This window comes from Miscanthus floridulus, chromosome 7 (genome assembly GCF_019320115.1).
Source record: "Miscanthus floridulus cultivar M001 chromosome 7, ASM1932011v1, whole genome shotgun sequence".
Lineage (NCBI taxonomy): Eukaryota > Viridiplantae > Streptophyta > Magnoliopsida > Poales > Poaceae > Miscanthus > Miscanthus floridulus.
This window is the reverse complement of record NC_089586.1, coordinates 89,801,434-89,827,564: the sequence shown is the minus strand read 5'-3', so window position 1 is coordinate 89,827,564 and position 26,131 is coordinate 89,801,434. Positions and strand designations below refer to the sequence as shown.

At 45.5% G+C, this 26,131-nt stretch overlaps 2 protein-coding genes across 9 annotated transcripts; both read right to left on the bottom strand.

Moving 5' to 3' along the window:
- Positions 1-954: 954 nt before the first annotated feature.
- Positions 955-7,995, bottom strand: LOC136467271 (DNA topoisomerase 2-like). Of its 8 annotated transcripts, none has more exons than XM_066465905.1 (8): positions 7,473-7,995; positions 6,196-6,359; positions 5,341-5,632; positions 5,199-5,268; positions 3,079-5,113; positions 2,782-2,972; positions 2,466-2,704; positions 956-2,347 (listed from the first exon to the last, which is right to left on the bottom strand). In XM_066465905.1, exons 1-4 carry the CDS (start codon positions 7,810-7,812, stop codon positions 5,252-5,254), a joined length of 813 nt encoding a protein of 270 aa, XP_066322002.1. In that variant the 5' UTR covers positions 7,813-7,995; the 3' UTR covers positions 956-2,347; positions 2,466-2,704; positions 2,782-2,972; positions 3,079-5,113; positions 5,199-5,251. The 8 variants fall into 8 exon arrangements, with proteins under 8 accessions (XP_066322005.1, XP_066322007.1, XP_066322008.1 ...); XM_066465906.1 differs by having other exon boundaries at positions 956-2,704; positions 3,079-3,144; positions 3,429-5,113; XM_066465908.1 differs by having other exon boundaries at positions 955-2,704; positions 6,196-7,060.
- A 250-nt stretch (positions 7,996-8,245) lies between these two features.
- LOC136463768 (acetolactate synthase small subunit 1, chloroplastic-like) lies at positions 8,246-13,719 on the bottom strand. Its single transcript, XM_066462745.1, has 12 exons — positions 13,392-13,719; positions 13,020-13,233; positions 11,849-11,932; positions 11,664-11,732; positions 11,492-11,575; positions 11,260-11,415; positions 10,422-10,511; positions 10,097-10,201; positions 9,898-10,020; positions 9,662-9,814; positions 9,288-9,353; positions 8,246-8,865 (listed from the first exon to the last, which is right to left on the bottom strand). Exons 1-12 carry the CDS (start codon positions 13,622-13,624, stop codon positions 8,782-8,784), a joined length of 1,461 nt encoding a protein of 486 aa, XP_066318842.1. The 5' UTR covers positions 13,625-13,719; the 3' UTR covers positions 8,246-8,781.
- Positions 13,720-26,131: the final 12,412 nt, after the last annotated feature.

Sequence of the window (26,131 nt, the reverse complement as noted above, 5' to 3'; positions counted from 1 at the left end):
TATGAGTACGCTGGAACAACATATGTCAATGATTGGCCTACAAACTGGCTGATTAAGGAGGTTAGAGCAATACTGATGGTATATAGTATGCAGCAGGGACATTTCAATTTGCTGGCACAAAACTTTCCAGATAAAGTGAGGCGCTAGATGGATGGATACTCTGCAGAGCAGTCCCTGCCAAAAGTTGAATAACTTTGGTCTTTATAAGTCGGTGCGCTGTGATGCATGCGGGCAAAGTTGGACAAATTGGCCGGATCTGCTGCCCAGGCAAACCCACCAGGTCCAGGCGATGGCTAGCGATCGGAGAGGGGCTCCGGCTTACGTACCTTGCAGATGGGGCAGACGACCTTGAGGCCGACGGCGCGGGCCTCGTGCTGGGACCCCTTGGATTTCTGGTTCCGCTCCGCGTTACGCCGCTGCGCGTCGATCTTCTGCTTCCCGCGCGTCATCCCTCCGCCTCTACCGCCGCCTCCCTCCCTGCGGCCACCGGTGGCTTCCTCCCTCCGGCGATTGGATTCGGATCGCCGCCCGCCCCGGCCCTACCCTGCCCTGCCCCCTCGAGCGAGAGTCTGGATGCTTCTTCGCTTACCTCGCCGTACCTTCCGACCCGGAATCGGGTGCCAGTGCCACGCCCTCCATCTCCACTCCTGGGCTGCATTGCATTGGCTTGGCAGGCCACCGGCCACCCCGTAGATAGGGATAGGGCCTCTGAGTCGGTCGGAAGCCCAGTAGGCCTGGCCCGCGCTCGTTTGTTTCGTCTCGTGCAACGGCCAACCCATTGGCCACCCCCTCCACTTCCGCCTTGAGGATTCTCAAAAAACAAAACTTTCGCCTTAAGTTTGAAGAGGGTGCTAAGTGAAGAAAAAAAAAGTCCACATTATGTCCATCAACTTTTGTAAAAGTCTATTTTTTCTTCCTAAACTTTAAAACCGAGTAAATCACCTCCCTAAACTTTTAAAACCGTCCGTTATAACTCCATGACCGGTTATAAGCTGTTTTCAAATACGGTTTTATTCCTTTCTTTTTTATTTATTTCAGTTGAATCTTTGAAAATTCATATCAAATCACAAAAAAATCATAAAATAAAAAATCCAATTTTATTGAACTCCACGTGAGTAGATCTACGCAGTGAAAATATAATATGGTATGCTTTAATATAAATTTTTTTGTAACTTTAGATCTATGTTTTTTATAATTAATTCATAGCTACAGTTTCTATGATCCCATTGTGGTGAAATTTTTATGGTGGGTTAACTATTATATGTTTGAACTATAGCACTACAATTAGACTACCATAAAAATTTCACCATAATTAGACCATAAAAACTACAACTATTAATTAATTATATAAAAGTATAGATCTAAAGCTACAACAAAAAAATTATACTAAAGCATATCATATTATATGTTCACTCTGCAGATCTACTCATGTGGGATCCAACAAAATTGTATTTTTTATTTTATGTTTTTTCTATGATTTACTATAATTTTTAAAGATTCAGCCAAAATAAATAAAAACAAAAAAAACAAAATTGTCTTTGAAAACCGCTTATAACCAGTTGGGAAGGTAAAACGAACGGTTTTAAAAAGTTTAGGAAAGTGATTTATCTGATTTTAGAGTTCAGGGAGAAAAAACAGACTTTCGTATGAGTTAGAAGGAAGTAACGTGGACTTTTTCCTTAAGTGAAGACTCATTTACTATTGGCCTGTATGGGCATATGACCCATTTGAGTGTCTATATATACCTCTCCACTAATGGAGTGAGTGCTTATCTTCTCCGATCCCAAGATTAGTAACACTCCTCAACTTATATAAAATTTCTCCTATGAGCTGATATACTTAAAATATTGCCCCTCTTCTTCAATTGTGCTTGTTCCAAGCCCCTATTGCCAATCACGATTCTATTAACAAAAAAACTAACAACAGACTTCTCAGCTAATGACTATATCATATGGAAATTGTGAGGCAAGATTAGAAAAAATCAGAATAAAACATTGTAGTATTTTATAGACCACAAATCACTTGAATCTTCATAACACATGCTTTCCATTCATCGTAAGCTGCCTTGGTGTAAAACGGCAGCACACTTCTGTCCTCGATAAATTATCAACCAACCAGCAAATTCACAAAATATGGATATATAAAAATTATAATAACTCTTTCAAACTGAAAATAAAAAAAATCACGAATAAACATTGGTAATACAAAAAAGATGCATGTCGACTGGTACCCTACCTTCATAATTGGAGTGATAAAATCTGACAAAAAAAAAAAGCTTAAGAAGTGATGGCTAATAAGAATGAATAAAATTTATCTGGAATTCTTTGATGTGAGCACCCTCATCATCCTAAAATATAAACAAATAAATAAATAAGTAACATTAAAGAAAATATAAATAATACGGAACATCGTTAGAATTTCTCACGAACTTGATCGGACATTATCATAAGTTGTCCGCATCTTACCTTGTCCGTATCTTAACCTTTCTATGCTATCATACTCCTTCCCATACCGTCAGTATACCGTATCTTAACCCTTCTGTGCTATTATACTCCTTCCTATATTGTAAACCAAGAATTTTCATTATGTTATGTAGTTCAATATTTCCCATGACCTAAGGATTTGCATTCCTAATATTTGATACTTTGCCCTTTAGAGGATATATTCGAAAGTAATCACTCCTGACTTCAGATAGACCAGCCATCTGCAAGATAAAGGCTCAAATTTGTTCAATTTTGTAGTAAAATGCAATACCGCATTAGACAAGGTTGTATTACTCACAGCAAGGGTCTTGGCTGAATCCCCTTCGGTTAGAATTAGGGTGCACTTATGGGATCCCTTGGTACTAGCACAAAGCGCATCCTCGAGCTTCTATATGACAGTGACTATGGACTTCTTCGGTCCATCAGTTTCCACATCCTCCTTGCTTATTTTCAAATTAGAATGGAGGAAGACCTTGCCGAGGTTTTCAACTACAGTTAGAAGAAGTGATCATTAGTGCGCATCCAAGTCACACAATCTAAGACTACCAAAGTGAACAGAACATAACATCTTTCCAAAACTTATCAAAAAGCTCACATGTTTATCCAAAGCTTTGAAAGGTCCTAATATGGCTACAGAAGGGTTAATAGCCTATTTAAAAATCTACAAGAACAATAGAGTAATTGTTAGTATGACAAACAGCGTGATGCAATTTTGCTCTAGCTCTATAAGAGTTGCAAGCCACCTATCTAACAATTCTAGTTGCTATGATCTCTAGACAAACAAGGGGCTAAATCACTACTCACTAAGAGCTCTCAACAAGGCTACACTAAAAAGCTCCACTAAATGAAACTAAGCTACCAAACAAGCTCTCAAATCTAATTACACTAAAGAGCTTGCTACAAATAGTTTGCAAGAAAGTAATGGAGTAAGTATGGTGGTCATACCGTCGCGTCGAGGAATGAACCAATCACAATATATAGACAATCCAATCATCGAGAGAAATCCAATCACACAAAAGACATAAGATTTTTCTCCCGATGTTCACTTGCTTGCCGGCACGCTAGTCCCCGTTGTGTCGATCAACACTTCGTGGTTCGGTGGCTAAGAGATGTTGCACGAATCTCGCCAACAAATGGCACCGCAAGAACCTACCAACAAGTGAGGTAGCTCTATGACACGAGCAGTTTACTAGAGTTGCCTTTAGCGCTCCGCCGGGGAAGGCACAAGACCCCTCACAAGCAACCGATCGAGGCCGGAGACAATCACCAACTCCGCTCAACGATCCTCCAATCACCGGGCCATCTATGTGTCGGCAAACACCAAGAGTAACAAGCTCACAACCAGCCCAAATCACCCAACTAGTGCCACAAGATGATGCAACACAATGCAATGCACTAGAGGCTCTCCAATCTCACTTAAGATGATGAAATCAAGTAAACAAGTGAGTGGAGTGTGTTGCTCAGCTTCCAAAGGGTGTGTACAAGTGTAAGAGGTGACAAGAGAGTGGCCAAAGCTGGCCACACCCTCTATTTATAGCCACACAAGCAAATAGAGCCGTTACCCCTTGGAGCTGGTTTCTGCGAGGTCACCGGATAGGGCCGCCATGGGGGTGGCGGTGACCACCCAGCCGAGCCCCCTGTTTTCCCTGCTCTCTGGATAATTAGGGCGGTGCACCGCCGCACCCATGGCGGTGCCCCCCTCGGTTGCCTCTACTCTCTGCCGAAAAGTGACAGTGGCACCAGACGTCGTACGGCGGTGCACTGCCGTGCCAGTGGTAGTGTACACCGGTAGGGGCAGTGACCACCCCGAAGTTGCTGCTCTCGATGCCACCACTAGCTTTCCGAGTTGCAAACTTTTTCGCGTTTCGATCCTCGTCAACTCGAGCTACTCCCCGCAAGCGATGCTAACTATCAAAGTGTTTTCTCAAAAAATGTTAGAGCCTAAGTCAGCATTTCTCAAAACATTTTCGACAAATATTTTCGCTTGCTCTCCGATGTGCACTAGACCTAAATGCAATGCATGAAGTCCAACACCTAGTGACACTAGATGCCCGAGTTGTCTAGTTAAGAACCCCTCTTAATAGTACGACCATTTATCCTAAATGTGACTACACTCTCTATAGTGTTTTGATCACCGAAACAAAACTCCTATTTATACATTTGCCTTGATCTCTATAGTGTTTTGTTTTTTCTCTTTCTTCTTTTCGAAGTTGAGCACTTGATCTCATCATTTCATGTGATCGTCACCTTCTCTTGAATGCCACCATGCTCCATACTTGGATTGCACCAACCTAGCTCATATCACCACTCATGACAAAGATTAGTGCATATGTTTTATCAATTATCCAAAATCAAACTTGGCCTTTTAAGTTTGTAATGGGTGATATTCACGTTGATCCAAAGCTTGTAATGGGGGATATTATTAATCTATCTTTGGGCTGTGAATTGAAGGTCGGGTTATCAATGGAAGAATTAATGAAAATCCATAAATGGCTTTTCACAGTTTGTGCTTTGAACGTAGCATCTTTGCTACTCTGACTCATTGTATCTGCCACATGGGTGGCAATTTTGTCAGCCACATAATCAACATGAGTTCCACCCCTTGTTGCAAACTGGTTGACAAAGCTGATCTGCAACAAACAAACAAAACTATTTAGGTAGGTCACTTAAACCACAATAGAGAAGCTACTCGCATGGAACATAATCCAGACTTACTTGTTCAAACTGTTGCCCTTCTCTTAGACACACGCATACCTCCCACCTGTCATTTACAATCTCATGTATCCTGAAAGAAATGAGAATGTCATCAGAGACAATATAGGTTTTATTTGCGGATGTGACAAGAAACTTTATAAACCTGGGGGTGCTTGAGGTATGTCCTTCGAAGCTGAGTGAATGTACAAATCTACATATTTTAAGAAGCTATTTACATGCAGCTTTTCTCCATCCAATTTGACAGTCACAGTGTTGCTAAGCAAGCCCGCAAAATCAACTACTCTCTTCCTCATGAGGCCAACAATATCATCATCTAATTTAGACATACCAAACTTTGCAAGATCAGGCTTGAAAGTAATACTAGTCCACTTATTTCTATCCTTCCAATTGGAAATTTCAGCCTTCTTTCTCTTGACCATGTTTTCAAAGAATATCTGCACTTTATTCAAGAAGGAACATTAAGTCTGTCTCTGGAAAAGGGGTCTGCTGCACTTCATTAGCCTTCTTCCTCTGAAGTAACATCAGACATATATAATGAATTTGCACTGACTATGCCATCAAAGTCCATTTTTCAGCTTTAAATTAGCTTGATTAAAATAACCTTTTTCGAGTGAAGCAATGACTTCTTTTTTTCAAAATTAAAGGCTTATCCATTACTATTAAACCTTACCGAAATTTCCTCACAACTTTAGCATCCACTTACCAGTACAAAACTAGTTAAGTACTTCAGATTAAGGGCATCATCGTCATCTAACTGGTTGGTTAGCTGTCTTTTTATTATGTATAAGCACTAAAAAACAGATATCCAACTGTAAAATTGTACCATGATTGATACACCAGACCAGAGATTATGGACAGATACTAAAAACCCCTAAATAGCTGGAAATTCTATTACTAAACCTACATTCTTATCATTCAACTTGCACAAAGAATCTCCACTTCTAAACCTTGAGTAATCCAAAACATAAAATTGACACCATTTGGAAAGGCTACTTACCTGTTTGTACTTTTTGTACCCGTCATATGTCTGGACAATGCATAGAGTGGACAAGATATTGGCTACCACAACGTCCTTGTACTTGTTGGTGCGGTAGCTGCTGAATACCGCCTCCGGTCTGTAGATATCCTCTTTGTGGATGTTGACAAATGACAGGGACGCCGCTTCCGTTGTAGTACAGGAAGATAGCACCATTGTCAGCGTCAGTTTTGACTCTAATTTCATTCATACCAGCGCCATGCTGCTTGTTGTTGGCGGCGCTGATGAGAACCCCATCAAAAATGCATAACACACATGGTCGACTACAACTTAAAAACGACCCAAATGAATCCCAAACATCAAGCAACAGCAGCTGACCACTTAACAAACACCTCAAACCATAATTCAGTGGACAGAAATTTAGGTGCCAACCAGAAAAAATCATCGGAACATAATATTTCTTTTTGCTTCCGTTACAACGCACGGGCATTAACCTAGTACAAAATAAAAAGCTGAATTCTTCTTAATTGAAAGGCAAAGCTCCTGCCATTATGTTAAAAAAAAAAGAATAAAAAACTGAATGCAAGGGTGATTGAATGCTGAAAGAAGCACAATAAATAGCTAAATGGTTATGGAGTAAGGCAGACCAAACAGGTGAATGGCATGATAACACACTGAATATAATTCGTTTCTTAGAAAAATGGCAATGCTTTCCCCTTTCATCGATAAACCATTATATTACCTTGTATGAGATCGAGCATGGCATCCTCATTCTCAGAGCTATCAAAGACAAAAACAAAGTACAGTGTGGCCAAATGCTTGTAGACCATTTTTGTTCCATGCAAAGCACAAAGAAAACCAAACCTTTGTAACCTTCATCAACTCTCTGTCGATAATATGAGCAAATTAACCTAGATAGAGCAATTTAACCACTGGGCAATTAGCACAGCTTAAATTACATACAGATGCCTATGATACCAATCTACATATCTGAAGCAAAGGAGACAAATAGCATCTAACCAATTTTCATTGTTTTCTCATTCATAGTTATGGGCCCGTAAGTATCTTTATACAGGTCTTGTGGTTAGCAAAATATTATATTTCCTGAATAAGTATCTTTATACAGACATACAGTTCTTGTGGTTCTGAATTTGTTCAGCTTGGCAAGATCAAGATTGGAAGCATGTGAGAACATGATATCCCAATGGCACCTTTTTCAACCGAAATCTCTAATATATATATAAATAGGGAAAAAGTGAAGGAGTTTCTGTTGAACGTGGAGTTCTTGTTGAACTTACCATGGAATTTTTTTCCGGGTCTATGCTGGTTTCCCGATCCGAGCTGGTGTCTTCGTCGGATTGGATTCTGATTCCGACTCACTACACTGGGACCTGGCTGGCTGGCTCCCCTGTGGCAGCACCTCCGCCGCCGTAGGAGACCAGCGCCCGCCCACTCTCCGTCGCTTCCCGCGGTGTCTCCCTCTGGGTGGAGGACAACGGGCGCGGAGCCGCGGGGGGGCGAGCAGGGCCTAGGCCCGGGCTTCGGCGCGAAGCTGCCGAGAACGTGGGGGTGTAGGGTCGCCGGAGAACGTGGGGGTGTAGGGTCGCCGGAGCTCGGGGCATCTAGGAGTGGAGCCATCGGTGGCGCAACGCCGCGGCAAGACGGGCGGGCGGCAGTGGGGAGGGCGCTGTGCTGGGAGGCGATGGTGGGGAGGACGCTGTGCCGGGAGGCGGCAGCGCATGCCGTACTGGTCGCGTGCGGAAGACTGAGAGAAACGACGGGAGGAGCGACGGCATTGAGAAGAAGCTAGACACAAGCGAGTGGGCCGGAAGCGTGCGAGTGAGAACGGTTGGGTCTAATAGAATTGGCCAGACCAAAAAAAGGCAGAAATTTTGACTCGGTTGGGTCTAACAGAATGGACCAAACAAAAAAAAAAGCCTTTTTAATATTAGGTATATAGATATAGATATTACCCATAACCTACCCGTTTCTAATGGGTAAAATAATTTCCCCCCATACCCTACCCGTTTGATGTGGAGGTCCACGACTCCACATGTTCCGCTTCTCACCAAATCAGAAATCACCATACAGTATATATATAAATAGAACTGAACTACAAAACGCAGGCAAGCTGATTTCGAACGATGCCTGCATCTCTCTTCGCTGAAGTAAACAGGTACGCTATGCATCTTATTCTGACCGTCGATGGGATACATATGCAACCTCAACACGGAGGCCAGGGAGTTCACCACATAAAAGAAACAAGTCCTGTAATTGCACAACACAACCCAGCGCGAGATGGTCTGCTCTATAACAACCAAACAAGGCCTTGTTTAGATACCCTCAAATATCCAAGTTTTTTCACTCTCTCTCCATCACATCAATTTTTAGCCGTTTGCATAGAGCATTAAATGTAGGTAAAAAAAATAACTAATTGCACAGTTTAGTTGGAAATCACGAGATGAATCTTTTGAGCTTAGTTGGTCCACGATTGGACAATATTTACCAAATAAGACGAAAGTGCTACTATTCATCGGGTTGAAATTTTTTTCAATCTAAACAAGGCCCAAGCCCTTTATCGGGCCAGCCATCATCACAAATGCCAGGCTACAATGGAAGAGAGTAGCCGCGTAGGTACTTGGAGTCGACCTTCGATTCACGGACCAGTGCCACTCGTCCAGTTCTGGCGACCTGTCATGTGTGCAACACAATGGTGAGGACCGTGTACAAAACATCAAATAAGCTTTTTTGGTGTAAAATCTGATGACAGAGCTTAAGCAGTACAGTAATTGCTTCTCTGAGGAATCAAATTAGAATATGCTTCATTATAGTCTTAACAGAACTTAGAAATGGTCTCGTTTGCAAAAGGCGGTACTAATTGGCTGCAACAGAAAATCACTGGGTACTTTCGAATAGTTTTTATTTAGGACTATTTAACCATGTGGCATTGTGCACAATTGCTTATATTCTGTTTCACAATCAAAAGTAATCTCAGAAGAAAACAAAACAACTGCTGGCATCAAATAAAAAAGTATACGACTGTCCATTCATCCCAAAGGACCCAAAAATTGCCTTTTCACACTTAAGTTGATGTGAAGTGACAAGCAACATACCTCGCAGATGCCATATGGCTCCAATAACCTTTGTAGTGCAACCATCTTGTCAAAATCTCCAGTAAGCTGCAATCATCAATAAGGGATCCATTATGCAGGAGTTTTGCAATAGCTAATAGCTTGGAGCAGTTAGATGAAGCAGCATGAAAAAATAGTACTGGTGTCAAACATTCAGTGTTTCTATATGGGTATGATGTTGTTATTGTTACCACAAGCGGTACTATGCAGCAGAAAATCAACAAAAGCAATGTGATCTAATTTGTGGCTGTGCAGTGTGCACAGCGCTTTTTCTAAAACTGGCTCTAGTATCATCAGTGTTGGCAAAGGCACTGATGGAAATCTGGGAGAAACACACAAATTGTTAGGATGCCAACCTGAAGCGTTACTGTATGGTCAGAAACATCAACAGGTTTTGCTCGGAAGATTTCGGCAATATCTAGGATTTCCCTCCGAGCAGCAGTGTTTACAGAAACCTTAATAAGCATCAGTTCCCTTTCAGCAAAAGGTGAGGGGGTAATGTCATGAACCTGCAGGAATCACATGTTTTTGTTAGTTAACATAATAAATTTGCAAACACAAATGATTTTGGTAGGAATTACATGCAGCTTACTTCATGCACATCAACAAGCTTGTAAAGCTGCTGAACTAACTTCTCAATGGATTCAACAGTACCAGGAACAACTGTTGTAATACGTGAAATGCCTTCCTTCTCAGCTGGGCCAACAGCAAGGCTCTGACAAGTATGCACTTGTCAATAACTAGTCTGGCACTATATTCAACAAGAAGAAAGAGCTTTTCGAAAAAGAAACCTGTATATTGTAGCCCCTGCGAGCAAAGACTCCTGTTACAATGTTGAGGACACCAGGACAGTCATTCACAAGGATGGAGAGGGTATGCGAGCAAAGTCCAGTTGCCTGTACCACACAAAATCAATACTGGGATTAGCAGCTGCAAGATAACAACAGTATACATAAACATGCAGGTTAAGCATTATTACCATTTCTTAAAGCTAGATAGGCTTTGCCTACAAATTGACTTCTTGCAAACATAATGGAAGTGTAGATGAAAACACACTCCAGTCACATTATATGTAGCACTAAATGAAAATCGCATGATGGAAATCTCTATACTTACATCATCATCATCATCCAGAACACCCCAATGAGCATCAAGTACATGGTTTGCTGATAAGCTCTCGTAAGATTCCACAGGATAGACATCACCCTGGACAGTTCCAAAGTCAAAACAACACGTGTTATAAGAGCCAGGAATAGTGTGTAGACTGTAATATTGTATCAAATGCATCCGATGGAAGTCTGAACAACTAGCATGCTGTAACCATTAATGGTATTAGTATTAGTCCAAACTACATATTGAGCAAATGTGAACTATGATTGTGCACTATGGTGGGTATCACCCAACAATACATTACCATTAACACAATAGTAAATACATACAGTTCACACAAGTTCAATGTACCAGGTGTCATGGTACTGTACGACTCGCCCATCAGTACTACTGTTTTATATGTGCAAATACTAAATATGTACATTCAGTTACCAGTTGATTATTCATAAGACCATTCTGCATTACCGTGCATTTATAGCTTCTGGAAGTAGTATCATTCAGTGGAAATGTATTGACTCTGGTGAACTAACCCCTTTCAAGGCTCGAGGTAATTGTTCAAACATATTAGACTCAGAAAACTAATATGCCAGCATCACTGCAGGTAATTACTTAAATACAGCCAATGATTATTGGTACTTTTATCCGTTAACAAAGAAGTTCACCTGCATTTGGTTCAAGTGAATAGGCATTACTGAAATCACAGGTGTTTTTTCTTTAATGTATCCACCTCAAATTGGTTATATGCATCATTCGACCAAAACTAAGTATAAAATTATAAACAGAGCAGGACATGGTATAAGAAAAAGAAAATTCTAGAAAGTTTTAAAAGTAAAAGGTTACATACCCCAGCATTGGATGGTTGATCAAAACTGCCATTCACTGTCCTATTTACAGATGTAATTGGATTTTTCGGCAATGCCTCTATAAGGTCTGGGTAAGAAGCAGCAGAAAATTGCCAGAAACGGGCTGTTGCACCAATTTTTTCACGTCTCAAAGCAATCTAAGAAGATAGGGCATTAAATTAGCATTACAGAAAAAAAAATGTGTCCATGCAAGGAAAGAACATTAGAAATTACTTTTCCTGTCCTGCAAATTTCTTTGATTCCGAATTTCCTTAGATTCCTCTGCACTGCAGCAATTTTGCCAGGATCTCCAGCTACCTAACATTGGTCAAATGCCCATTAAACATACAGTTCAGTACAGGAAAATGGATACCAATCAAAATATGTACACTAGTTGAGTTTTTACCTCTATGGTAAGTGTTTTCTCAGATATATCAACAACTTTTGCTCTGAAAATATCAACTAAAACCATGACCTGTCAGTCATGACAAGAAGCACCGTTGTAAGGCTCACCATGCAATTGAGAATCATGAGTACAGGATGCTAATTGAACTTTTGGATTACAAAGACTAACTCAACGCTACATCATACCTCAGGGCGCTGATCAGGTTCAACGTTTAGTTTTATAAGCATCAGCTCTCTTTCAACCTGAGGTTCTTTAGATAAATCTTCGACCTGTAATTGATATTAATCTTAATGCAAGTTGGCAACAAAATAGTAGTAGTAAATAATTTTCAGAGAGAGAATATCATGGTAGTTAAAACCATCTAAATGTTTAGTTGACACAAACAGTGAAGGAATGGTAATCCATGAAGCTTTTGTGGCTAAGAATTCAGAAGGAAAGTAAAGCAATGTAATATCTGCATAGTACATTCAGAGAGAACAATAAATCTTTTCCCCAAGAAATCAGCATCTTCAAATCGCAAGAACAAAGAAAACTCAGAATAACTCCTAACTGAAAGGCTGCTTTAGGTTATAGGATATAGACATGTACAGGGTAGCATTAAAATTGAACTAAGGCCTTGTTTAGATACCCTCAAAATTCTAAGTTTTTTCACTCTCTCTCCATCACATCAATTTTTAACCATTTGTATGGAGCATTAAATGTAGGTAAAAAAAATAACTAATTGCACAGTTTAGTTGGAAATCACGAGATGAATCTTTTGAGCTTAGTTGGTCCACAATTGGACAATATTTACCAAATAAGACGAAAGTGCTACTATTCATCGGGTTGAAATTTTTTTCAATCTAAACAAGGCCTAAATAAGTACTACCACATAGTCAGAATAATGAAGTCAAGTATCTTATTTTTTCTTCAAATGATTAACCAAAGCAACTGTGTTTACCATACACGGCACAGGTGCACAAACAGAAAGTGCATTACATAAACATAATACAGGGCGTATAATAATGATGTGCATTTGAGGTATATCCCCTAGAAAGGAGTATGTCCCTGACGTTGACATGACTGTCAGGCTGGCAGCGATTCCGGGGGAAAGGGAAAAGAATACTTTGAAGATGATTATGACCAAATCAGGAAAGAAAAAAGTTACGCATGTTCTGTCTAGCTATACAAAAGATGCTCCACGAAAGTGGAAACGGTCCTATAACAGAATAAAAAGGACAGAAGATTCGGGCGAGCTAAACTCATGGAACAAAATCTCACTGTACTACAGAATTGTCACCGGGTGCTCAAATTGGGGACATCAAACTCAAGTATGGATTCGCGTGACTCTGCTAAATTTTGAGAAGGCGGACTCACAGCAAGGACGTTGACAAGCTTATTGAGCTGCTCAATGACTTGGTTGAGCACCCTGTCGGTCCCGGAGACGACAATGGTGAAGAGGGCCTTGTCCTTGTTGAGCCCCACGGCGAGCGACTCGATGTTGTAGCCTCTCCTGGCGAAGACCCCGGCGATCCGGTTGATCATGCCGCTCTCGTCCCCGACGAACACCGAAATCGTGTGGCGCCGCACCCTGCATTTGGCGCCAGACACCCGACCAGCCTCATCAGAAGAAGAAAATAGAAACAGACAAGGCGGCGCGTGCGCAAACAAAACAGCACCAGTCCCGCGCGCCGCGAGAGATTGAGAAACACGGAGCCAGCATTTCGGCGGGCAAGGGGGTCCGCTTACTTGTCCCTGGCGGCGGCCGCGGGGGCGACCGCCGACACGGCGGCGGGGGCCGAGGCTGCCTCGCCGCCGCCGCCGCCCGCGGCAGGCGCCGCCGCCGCCACGACGGTGCAGCGGCCGCGATACGGGGGCGAGGCACCGGCTGGCCAGAGCGACACGCGCGGCGCCGCGGCGCAGCCCGGGCGCCGCGCCGGGCCCGCCAGCGACGGCCGCAGGTGGTGGGAGGCGACAGACATGCCGTCGGGCGCTAAGGTGGCGGGGGTTGCTGGGGACAGTGCGCACTAGGCCGGGGGCGGGCGGGCCGCGGGCGTGCTTGCTCGGTGTGGCCTGGGCTGTTTGGTGGGCTGGTTTAGCCGTAGGGTTTACCAAGGGTCGTTTATAAAGTGGCGTCGGGCGAAATGACGAGGCTGCCCCCGCACGCAGTGACGCAGCCCACAGTTCGACTGTTAGAGAGAGGGAGTAGAGGCTGTCGCTACGCGTGTGATCCGCGCGCAAATCGCCGGTGGGGTCACGGGGGTGGTGTGGACCTGCTGTCGCATTCGGACCGGGCACGCGCCGGACCGCGGATTCCATTCGGTATCTCGCTGACGTTGAGCGCGAGCCGAGCGCCCGAGGTGGCCGGGGCGGCACGCTCTCGCACTCGTCGCCCCTCGCGCGCCCGGCCTGCCCGTCGTCCACCCAAGGCAATCGAGCTGCAGCCCAAGACTCTACCACCGTGCGGTGCGGCGCAGGGACTTTTTAGCCGTTTGTGAGTAGCGCGGATAAGTGCGCCGCCGTGGCCCGTGGCCGTGGGTGGGCTAATCCGTCATTATTCTCCACAACATCCTTTGCAAACGAAACTTTTCGCGCGTACGGCGTGGCCGCATTGTGTTGTGCTGGCTTTCCGCTTTCATCGTACCGCGTCGGGGACTCTTGTCGTGTTATAGGTGCTTGGCCGGGACCAAAAGTTGCTGTCGCATTTTTTTTTTTTTTTGCTCGGGTGGTGTATCATGGGTCACAGCTCATAACGTGAGCTGTTTTTTTCTCGTCAAACACTCATATATAAAATAGCTTTATGGGCAAAGCTATTTTTCTTCTCCTCTTATAAAAACAAGAGTTGGGATCAAGCTGAAAATAGTAGCTTATTCCAGCTTTACATTGCACAAGTAAGCCCTAGCACCTGCCCAAGTCAGATTTGCACCTAGTCTCGTGCGCGGGTATGCTGTCGGAGCGCTTGCAGCGTAGTTGGCGGAGGTTGGGGCATGGCCGCTGGGGATCGCCACCGCGTGGGCGACCTGCTGCCGAAGGTCGGGGTCAGGGCAGGGCCATGTGGGCTCGCCACCGCGTGGAACTGTGTGGCAGAACCGCCCGAAATAACATGCTTCCAGAGACGCTCGTCTTCCACTAGACGTTAAGCACCTCGAAAGGGAGCTACATCGGACGGTCCTATCGAGTACATCCCAAGGGAGAACTCGAACAATCCACGTTTTTCATTCCGGATCCAATAATGAGAACGAGTTTACAATACTTAGTCCATTTCATACCACAAGAGTTTTCGGAAATACATTATTACAATACCAAGTTTAGAGTGTAAAATTTAAATAGCGGAATTGAAATAAACATCTAACGATATGATACAAGGATCCGTCTGTGCCCACCAGAAGAATCCTCCACACAACAGCCACTCCTCAAGCTGCATCTACAATAGGGATAAATAAACCCTGAGTACACAATATACTCGCAAGACTTACCTGACTAGTGGGAATAATTTTCCGACTCCAAGGATATGATAAGCTTTTATGGTTTGCTGGGTTTTCTTTTTGTTTGCGAAAAGCATTACTGGTAGTGAATCCTTATGTATGTGTTTTATTAGCAGTCATGATTAGTTCATTAGCTAACCATTTTATGTAAGCACATGTTCTACTCTCAAGTAAGAGTTGAGCAATCAGATTCATTCACTCTCTTTCATCTTCTCGTTCTTACTACGGTGCTAGATCATAGCCAAGCCGTACCGTATCATACGACGATTCACGAACCAATGTATCCCGTACCCCAAAACACACACCCCGCTTTTACCCCAGGCACAAGCAAGACCAACCCACCATTCTCATGTCAAGGGGTCCATGTCCCCGTTCAAACTTATACTCCAAGCCCCCACTCCTGAGTCCCGGACTCAGTGTGGTGCTTAGACCTCCACCATCCCCGCTTCCAATCAGTCGATCCGAAAAGAGCCAGAACCCACGACAAGATAGCAACAAGCATTCCCGCTCCCATAAGTAAGTATGTGCTCAGGATAATAAGTCTGTGACCTAACTTGAATCCACAGCAACAGACGGTCCTTAACCGACATGGACAGAGAAAACAGTATAACCAAGCTATATCCCATTAACCGCGGGACACAACATATTACACCCATCAATATCCGTACCATATCCCTGCACGGTCTCCATTTTCTTTCACCATGTTATTATGAGAGTAATAATAATAACCACATATTGTGAGTAACGATAGGTTACTTACGCTACCGATAGTCCAAACATAGCAACTACTCGACCTATGCTAGTAGGACTCATAGGTACCTTTATCTATGCATGTAGTTTCAATATAAATCCTGTAACGTAAATGCACATCTCATATATATATATATATATATATATATATATATATATATATATATATATATATATATATATATATATATATATATATATATATCCAGTGATTATTCAAAATAAGGGTTATGCGTCGGGGCTTGCCTTTGACAGGCGAATTGTCATCTAAGTCAGTCAATGATGGCTCCGAGACCTCCTCCTCGTACTCCTCGATCACCTTCTCGTACCCCTACTTTTCGGTGATCACGAACTCCACCAGCTCATTCTCTATATGCATGCAACGATGATGCAACACTTAGTATTTTGACAACATCAACTCTTAAAATAAGAATACACATGCTAATCTACTAAGCTAGCTCTAATGACTAAGATACTAAGCTAATTATTATCTCTACCAAATAGATTCCAAGCTCACCCTACAAGTGCTAAATTTTTATAAACCAATATCATGCTATTATTCATTTAGCCTTAATGTGTATTTAGCTACCATATTAAATAGTCTATTTTAGGGCTACAAAAATTACAGTGAGCCTCTGCAGTGAGCACATAATAATACAATAAAGCTACTATAAAAATTTTAGGGTTTTTGCTATTACCAATCTACCATAAAAATTCCTATAATAATTAACTTAATAATATTGAGTACTCTCAAATAATTTAATAGCTCCTGGTATCAACAAGCACATATATGAACTAATTGCACTAACAAGTAGAGCACAATTTTAGAAACCCAACAAAATTTATTTCATAATTTTTGGATATCTATATTATTTTATATTGATTACCAAAGTTCAGATCAGCATTAAAATAAAAAACTATTTCAATATTCCACGAAAAAGATAATCCCATTTCGGCCCAACGCGGCCCACGTACGGAGGTGGCCCGCGGCGGGGAGCCCGCACGCGCTGGCACTTTTGCAAAAAACGCCCTCGCATTATCAGACAATAGCGTGAACACTACACGTACTATTTCTATAGACAGCGACTTTACAACAGAGCCCTCGTATCATTTCACCTTCGCACCAGAGAGGTCCCTGCGCGGCGGGCGATGGCACTAGACGGTACGTCGGCCACCCGGGACCTTTGCAGACCCAACTAGAAGACCGATGCTCACATATGGGCCAACGCGCGAGAATGGGCGGTGGTTGCACGAACGGGGGTGAAGCAGAGCGGGCTCTCCCCAGCGGCGAGCGACCTACAGCGGCGGCAACCGTGTTCCGGTGAGCCACAACGTACAACAGATAATAGAGGTGATGGTTAAGCATCAGTGACGCACCATGATCCTACCCATGGCGGTTCCCTGGATGGAGACGCCTCGAGCAAGTTTGGTCGCGTGCGCGCGACGAGCTCGACGGCGAACCGCAGCGACACGGCCATGTCAGCGGCGTGGAGGCGGCACTAGGGCTGCGACTAGCGTGCGCACAACAAAGAGGTTTTCTAGGCGAGGCTAGTGGTGTGATCAATTCGACGCGAGATGGCGAGGTTGGAGCTGGCCACGATGAGACGAGATGGGCCTTAATGGCACGGCGGCGGGAGCAAAGCCCTAAAAATTGGAGCTCGGTCTGGTCGTAATCAAGGAGGGGTGGGGGCGGTCGGCAAGAGGACGTAAAGGTGGAGACGCGGGCACGAGAAATTGATGAGAGGTGCTCGCTCTCTGTGGGGGATATACCCCCGGGTACCACAAGATGGTACATGGGCCGCACCATCCGAGGTGGCCCGGTCCGTAAGATCAAGACGTGCATAGCAAGATTACAAGTTGTACTAGATATTGTAATAGTACCAAATTGGATACTTTACTTGTAACCTTGTCTCTTCGGAGTATATAAGGAGAGACAAGGGTCCCCTAGAGGACAGGTTAATCTGTATATATCTCAATACAATACACCAAAGACACAGGACGTAGGGTATTACGTCGATCAGACGGCCCGAACCTGTCTAAATCGCTGTCTCTGCGCCTTGTGTCACCATCTGGTTCCTGATTACATGCACCGTCTACCGACAATCCACCACCACGGCCACCCCCCTCGGTGGACTGCCGACCATATTTCATCGACAGTGGCGCGCCTGGTAGGGGTCCCCTTTAGGGGTCGTGCGTGCTGATCCTTTGGCGAATCAGATGGGAAATTTCTCTTAACATCTGCTAAAAATCGGGTGAGTCGTTCTTAGCAACGTTGTTGATTAGATCAATTTGTTCTTCGAATATCTAATACAGATTGATTGTTTCTGCATGTGCCAACCCGTCTCTCTCATCCGCGATCTGATTCATCTTCATCGCTCGGCGGCGAGCGTTTTTTTTTTCATGTCACACGCGGCTGCACGAGGAGACGGAACTTGACACCACACGCACATGTCCATGGTGGACCGGTGGTTACTGCGTCGACGATCAGCAACACGGCTTCAGATATCGTGGCCACTTCACGGTTGACAGCTAGATCGGCGCACCCATCTTCGGCCTCACGGTGTTCCTGCAGGCGGCGGCGACGAACTCCTATTCCTGTACGGTTCGATGTAAGCCAAGAGCAACAACCACACGTCAAGCAAGCACGACCACATCCATCAGTTGGCTGCTGCATGCACGCGTACATGCAAATGCATGCAAGTCAGATTTAATCAAAGATATTTGATCCAAGATATTTGATTGGCCGGTGCATATAAGCATGCATGCATGAAGATTTCAATCCAAACAGAAGAAGATTCAACGAGCCAATAAGCAAGGATGACGTACATCTTACATGCAAGATGATTAGCAAGGTACTACTAGTACGTGTTTGTATGAGACTCGTCCGTACGGGATAAACTCCCTTGCCTGCTCGTTCGAGCCTTTTTCCGACCACGCCAAGACAATGAGCCGGAACCGAGCCACGTCGAGAGCCATCAAGCCGCTGAGCGAGCCGCGCCGAGCCACAAGCGAGCCACGTCAAGCCATCTCTCGAACATCGTAACACGCCGACTACACCCACCGGTCGTCAATAAAGCTAAGTATTATTTTTAATTGAAAATTTCTTCGATCATCGTACACCTCCGCCGACCACCCTTAGGGTGCGCTCCGTGTCGAATTTTCTCCATACATACAATCCAAAACATGTATAAGTTTTTACAACGGTTCGCCGATACGTTTTCCTTCCTGCTTGAGAATCCCAGAGCCGGCACTGTCTCCGGCTCCACCCCACACGTGCATGAGAGTCCGCCCTCTGCGCTACGGGTAGTCGGCAGTCGCTCCCTGGTAACACTGGCACTCTACGCGCGACAGCGTTCCGTACCTCGCGCTACGAGATGTTGGTCAGCCCAGGGCTGGCGCATTCTTCAGGACAGGTTAATACATCGCGCTACGCCACTACATAACAAAAGGGCTAAAAACAGCTAATGTTATTTTTCGAATATTACACCAAGTATAATTCATCACCAACCGAACACCAAGTGTTTACTTCACCTCCTACAGAGAGGTCAATATATTTCGTACATCATCATGTACTACCGCTCTCCGTGTTTATTTTTCAGGAACATAGTTCGGTCAGCGAGCTCATGCTTCGGGGTTCGCCAAGACCACTACGGTGCTCGAGGACTCTGGCCAGACCATGCTTGTGCTCGGGGACTCTGGCCAGACCACGCTCGTGCTCTGGGACTTCTTGCCAGACCACGCTCGTGCTCGGGGACTCGCCAGACCACTCCGTGCTCTGGGACTTCTCGCCAGACCACTCCGCGCTCGGGGACTCACTAGACCACTCCGTGCTCTAAGACTTCTCACCAGACCACTCCGTGCTCGGGGACTCGCCAGACCACTCCGTGCTCTGGGACTTCTCGCTAGACCACTCCACGCTCGGGGACTCGCCAAACCACTCCGTGCTCTGGGACTTCTCGCCAGACCACTCCGTGCTCAGGATATATCGCCAGACCACTCCGTGCTCGGGATATATACGTGCATCGTATACGGGTATATGCATGTGAATGTCATGGCCATGCAAGCAAACAGGAAGCAAGCAGGGACAAGGCATATATGGATATATGCATGCATTGTATATGGATATATGCATGCAAACGTCATGGCCATGCAAGCAATCAGGGGCTACAGGTATTCATGTTCATGCATATACGTTGCATAGTCGGCCGCGCCTCTTGCTCACTCGTAGCGATGCTCGGCAACCTCTCGCATCCGTGGACTACGGCATCAGATCAACACGAGGCAAAGCAGGCAAGGACGTACGACAACATCACCATGAAGCCGACGCAAGCAAGCAAGGCCAAGTATGCATGCATATACGCGTGCCATGTAGCTCTACGTCAATTTCCAAGAGCCAAGCTTGATCAACACACAAGCCAACTACGACGACGAGTACTCCAGCAGCGGCAAAGGCTACTCCTACTGCTCCAACACCATCACCGATTGAGCAAGCCATCCGAGCTCACGTCGACCACGGACCACGTTGACCACGTCTCGAGCAGCTCCACCGAGCTCCGACCATGTCGACCGCGACCATGTCGACCACGTCCCGAGCGGCTCCGCTGAGCTCTGACCACATCGACCACCAGACCACGTCGCAATGATGATCGCCACGAAGAACGGCGCTACGACAATCGTGACCACAGTCATGACGACAGGCCGAAAAACTCGAGGACTGGACAACTTCATCGCCATCGACCAGATTTCTATCCAAAGATAAGTACACTTCTAATATTTATATTCAATATAATTTTCATTACGATGTTTCTCCACAACGTCCTTGTCATAATTATTCTTCAAATAACGTTTGTCCATGTATACAATCTTAAATATAACATACATCTATACTTAATGCAAATCCTCGACCAGTCATGTTGACGCTCGATGCCTACAGAGACGGCCCTGTCTCCGGCTCCTCCCTACACGTGCACGAGCGTCTACCCTCTGTGTTATGGGTGGTCGGCAGCGGCTCCTTAGCGACGCTTTGTTCTTCCTACACGTGCACGGGCTCCGCGCCCCGCGTTATGGTTCACGGGCTAGCTAGGGCTGGAGACTCAGCTACATACTAACTGGTCGGACGGTTTATATTAAGTATAAACACAAACTTCACATTAACACTGATGTTTACAAAGCACCAACTGCTTTATCACATCATGCTCATTTGCAAATGACTGCTGAGCGTTATTTCTTCACCGCTGATTTTTTCTCCATAATTTATTATTTTGTACATCATGTACTACCATTCTACATATTTATCTATAGGAATTTCGAGCTATGCTCGGGGACTTCGTCGCTCGCCTCTCGACCTATGCTCGGGGACTGCCTCGATCACTCTTCGACCACGGCTCGGGGACTTCGTCGCTCGCTCCTCGACCTATGCTTGGGGACTGCCTCAATCACTCTCCGACCACGGCTCGGGGACTTCATCGCTTGCTCCTCGACCTGTGCTCGAGGATTGCCTCGATCACTCTCCGACCATGGCTCGGGGACTTCGTCGCTCGCTCCTCAACCTGTGCTCGGGGACTGCCTCGACCGCTCTCCGACCACGGCTCGGGGACTTCGTCGCTCGCTCCTCGACTTGTGCTCGGGGACTGCCTCGATCACTCTCCGACCACGGCTCAGGGACTTTGTGTCTCGACTACATGTGACTGGCAACTCGCATACAGTTGGGATTTTTTTTTGGACCTTGCTACAAGGCTCATACCTCGCCTTCTAGCAAGCTCGGGGACTACATCGGTACGATGCACCTGCCGGTGCATCTCGTATTGCCTGTACGACAATTGGATTCTCAACTTAACTGGGAATTCTTTTTAGACCCTGGCACCACGTGCCTACGTCACCTACTACCAGGCTCGGAGACTAAGTGGGCACACTTCACCTTGCGGTGAATGTGCTTGTTTTTCGACCACTACGCCTCTGATGATCAAAGATGCTACGCTTCAAGACGCACTTACATTTCTTTTCAGAAATACAAGTGGGCACACTTCCCGGGACGGAAATCTTTTTCTTTCTTCTTAAGAGCACCATACATCCTTCGAACAACCTACTTCTCCGGCGACAACGGTGGTCGGAGATGTCAAGAACTCAAGCCTCACTGTTTGGAGAAGGTTAAAATGGCGTGTCGCATCAGAATACATGGCGCTCGGGGACTAACTGTGGGGGATATACCCCCGGGTACCACAAGATGGTACATGGGCCGCACCATCCGAGGTGGCCCGGCCCGTAAGATCAAGGTGTGCATAGCAAGATTACAAGTTGCACTAGATATTGTAATAGTACCAAATTAGATACTTTACTTGTAACCTTGTCTCTTCGGAGTATATAAGGAGAGACAAGGGTCCCCTAGAGGACAGGTTAATCTATATACATCTCAATACAATACACCAAAGACACAGGACGTAGGGTATTACGTCGATCAGATGGCCCGAACCTGTCTAAATCGCTGTCTCTGCGCCTTGTGTCACCATCTGGTTTGCCTGATTACTTGCACCGTCTACCGACAATCCACCACCACGGGCACCCCCCTCGGTGGACTGTCGACCATATTTCGTCGACACTCTCTGACTCACCATGACCACGACGCGACGGCGGCAAAAAGCAGACGGAGAGAAAGAAAGAGAGAGAGAGACGACGCGACAGGTGGGCTCGGCTCGTCCTCGCCTTGGCGGGATGTGGCCGACCGGACCTAAGGTGGCGTCTGCGCATCCGCTACACAACAATGCGGCCAAACCACGTGTGCGCGCGGATGCAGGTGGGGGCGTGGCATGGGTGGCCGCAGCGCCATTAAGGCGAGGCGATGGCACGGGACAACCCACATGCGCGATAGGACAAGGCGAGCGGCAACGCAGCACAGTATCGCAGTGGCATTGGTAGCGGCAACGCGAGGTAGGGCAGCAGTGCGGACACGATGACGAGGTGATGGAGTCGGCAGCGGCTCCGTCGCGACGTGGGGCAGGGCAGGTGGCTACAGCAGTGGCTCCATGCGGCGGGGCCAGCGGCAGCCGAGCCATAGTCAGGCCAGAGGCGGCCACAGCTGGCCGCGCGCAGCAGCGCGCGCATGCGCGACCAACGCGGTGACGCCGAGCGCCCGAGCATGGTGATCGCGGCCATGCGGCCAACCAGCCTAAACCTGTGTCGTGCACAAAATTTAAAGCGGCCATAAAAACTTAACGGTTGCTTCTGGACCTAAACCATCTTCACCATGCTCAAGATGGCACATGAGACTACCAAATAGAGCTGTAACACTACACCACCCTTTAACCCGATCTCTCACAAGAAATTGTTAAGTTTTTTAGCTGGATTTGTTTTCAAGTTCCGTTTCTAAGCTATTGGAAATATTAGCTAGCAATATCATTTTTCGACCGCAAGTATTTCACTGTCATCTACAAAGTTTGTACTTCGAACTTTATTTAAGTATCACATACATGTTCTATAGTATTTTTGTTCAATAAAAATTAGTTTCAAACCCTACTTAATATGCATGACTATTGAACCAACTTTCGTTTAGTATTTTATTGATCATTTTGAGTTATAGAAATTGATCTACACACTTTATCACGTGCATTATCACAAAAACATGATGCTCATGACATAGTTTAGCAAGTTGTTTAAGCGGTAACACCGAGGGTGTTATAGACTACGGCCGCCGGGCTCGGGGCACGACCATCGGGGCCTCTGGGGCTCCTGGCGTAGCCGCTGGGGCTCCCGCGTGAGGCCGGGGACGCCGCCACCGGGGGAGCCGGTCGGGTGACGGAGGTGCGGAGCTAGGAACTGTGGGCGCTGTCGGGATGCGGCCGGGCGAAGGAGCCGGCGTGTGGGGCTTGGGTGCCGTCGCGTGTCGTACACGAGCGTGGGCTCCGCCGCCGTGCCGTACGCGAGAGCGGGAGCCGCCGCCGTGCCGTACGTGAGCGAGGGTGACGCCGCCATGCCAGGCGCTGAGTGCAGCCATCGGAGAGGAGCGCGCGGCGCGAGGACCGTCTGGACACGGTCGTCGGGCTCGCGGCCTTAGGCTCACTGTCGGGCTTGCGGCCTTCGTGCGGCTCGCGTGCGACTCCATGACCGGCATCGGGGGAAGAAAGAGTCGCGGACACCCATGAGGACTGGAGATGAGGAAATAAAATAAAATAAATAAAAAAGGGCGGTGAGTCATTTCATTGTTTTGGTCTATCAGTTGAAGCTGTTTTGCCAAATAAATTTATAAAATAGCTTTAGCTTCACCAAAAAAGATATTTATAAAGCTAAAACCTAAAAAAAAAACAGCTTCATTGGTGAAGCTGAGCTATGCCAAACGAAACCTATATCTTCCTTGCTCAGCACGTGCTATGGGCACATAGGCTTTGTTACGCGCAGCCTGTTTTTTTCGATTCGACTTTCGAGGTTTGTTATACACTTATGCTCTCGTGGAAAGACTTGGCGACTTACTCATGTATGGATGACATGACAATGCGTTTGCTTGGTTCAATGGATGACAAAGCGTCAAAGCCTTCCCCTCCCGGGGACATTCACGGATATAAGACATATACTCCTCTACTTGAAACTAAAAAAAGGTCAGTTCACAACAATATCTAGTAGTTATTAAAACTTAAAAAGCGCATAACAAAAGCAGATGTCCCATGTGGGTGGGAGCTAAGATGATACTGAAGGTAGCTTTCCCTATTTAAGATAAGTTCCCCGTAGGACATAAAGGATAGAAGATGATAAGGCCAATGACACTAAAGGCATTGGTCGCTAAACTATGTTTATATATGAGTAAAAGAAATCATTTTATGACATGGCATGAAAAGTCCGTCCTTCTTGTTCCTGGGTCCTGGACTCCTGGCGCCAAAGTCGGGCTTGCAGGAACAGGCTCGGATGGCTTCCCGCGAGGGTAAGGAAAAAATCATGCTAGACTCTGGTTTGTCGCGTGCATCATGTCGGTACAGTGCAGGCGTGCAGCCATCTCGCTCTCGTTTTCGGTCCCCTTCCGCCTGCTCTGGTCTGCTCTCTCTTTCAATACAGGCCATCTAAGGTAAAGCCCGGTTTGTTTGGAGTTTGTAAGAAGCTCCTTGTTTCTTCTTCTACCATGAATATATGAATATATATATTTTTCCACTATCATGGTCTGTTCTAGTTGCAGGTCGGTGGTCCATAAATGTCTATTTCTTATATTGTTGGTAGGTGCGTCATTTATGCATAAAGACTTTAGTTGCCGAAACAAAATTACGACGCATTAGCTGTTGTGGAAGGAGACGGCCTTGTTTGGATGCTGTAGTATTAAGAAATTATAGTTTTAAAACTATTGATATGTAAAACCGTGATTTTTTTTTAAAAAAGTCTAAAGTGGAGTTTTTAAAACTTCACAAAGACTATAGTTTCAGCAATACCATAGTGCTCAAAAACCATAAAATTTGTTGCATCCTGGCACTATAAAAACAAAGTATTTCACAAAACCATGGTATTTTTTTAAACTCTAAAAAATACTTTGTATCCAAATAGGGCCTTAGTATTTGATGTGTCATCATTACGTAACACGTATGAAAAATAATGCCATGCACTCGCTTTGTTCCAAAATTTATTATATTTGTTTTTGTCAAAGATAAATTTTCTTTAATTTTCCCTGTAAGCCAAATGGCCAATTTATGAACGACTAATCTAACGCCCGGACGTTCGGCGCACCACGCGCGTCTGGATGCCCGCTCAAGTGCTCACCCCCGCGTTCGCTTTTGCCCCCACCCCACGCGCACACCCCTAGCGCGCCTCTAGCCTAGTCCGCTAGCCCTTCGGCAAGGCGCACAGCCCCAGCTCGCACCGCAGCCCTGTCCGCCAGCCCCCAGCGCCTTCGTCCGCTAGGCCCCCGCTGAGCCACGCGCCCCCGAACCCGGCCGAACAACATAAAACACTCGAATAAAACGCTTGCAACAAACATGAAACAACTGCTACAACATAAGACTAAAGCAGCTAAAATATTTGGAGCATATTATTACAATATTTGTATGAAGCATATGAAACAACGCTCGAATAAAACAATTGAAACAACATGGAACAACTCCTGCAACATAAGACTGAAGCAACTGAAACACTTGGAACATATTATTGCAACATTTGTGTGAAGCATATGAAACATCCATATTAGAACGATTCCACGTCAAGAAACAGGTGAAACATTTTGAACAAATGCTTGCAACATGCCTTTGAAACACTTACAACATATGCAACATGTGCAATATCCCCCGATCT

Coding starts and splice junctions, on each gene's coding strand:
- LOC136467271 (XM_066465904.1), bottom strand. CDS start 7,812: ATGGCTCCACTCCTAGATGCCCCGAGCTCCGGCGACCCTACACCCCCA. Junction 6,360..7,472: donor ACCCGGAAAAAAATTCCATG/GTAAGTTCAACA, acceptor CTACAACGGAAG/CGGCGTCCCTGTCATTTGTC. Junction 5,633..6,195: donor GGTACAAAAAGTACAAACAG/GTAAGTAGCCTT, acceptor AATAAAGTGCAG/ATATTCTTTGAAAACATGGT.
- LOC136463768 (XM_066462745.1), bottom strand. CDS start 13,624: ATGTCTGTCGCCTCCCACCACCTGCGGCCGTCGCTGGCGGGCCCGGCG. Junction 11,933..13,019: donor AGCTTGTCAACGTCCTTGCT/GTGAGTCCGCCT, acceptor TATCAATTACAG/GTCGAAGATTTATCTAAAGA. Junction 10,021..10,096: donor GCAGGGGCTACAATATACAG/GTTTCTTTTTCG, acceptor CATACTTGTCAG/AGCCTTGCTGTTGGCCCAGC.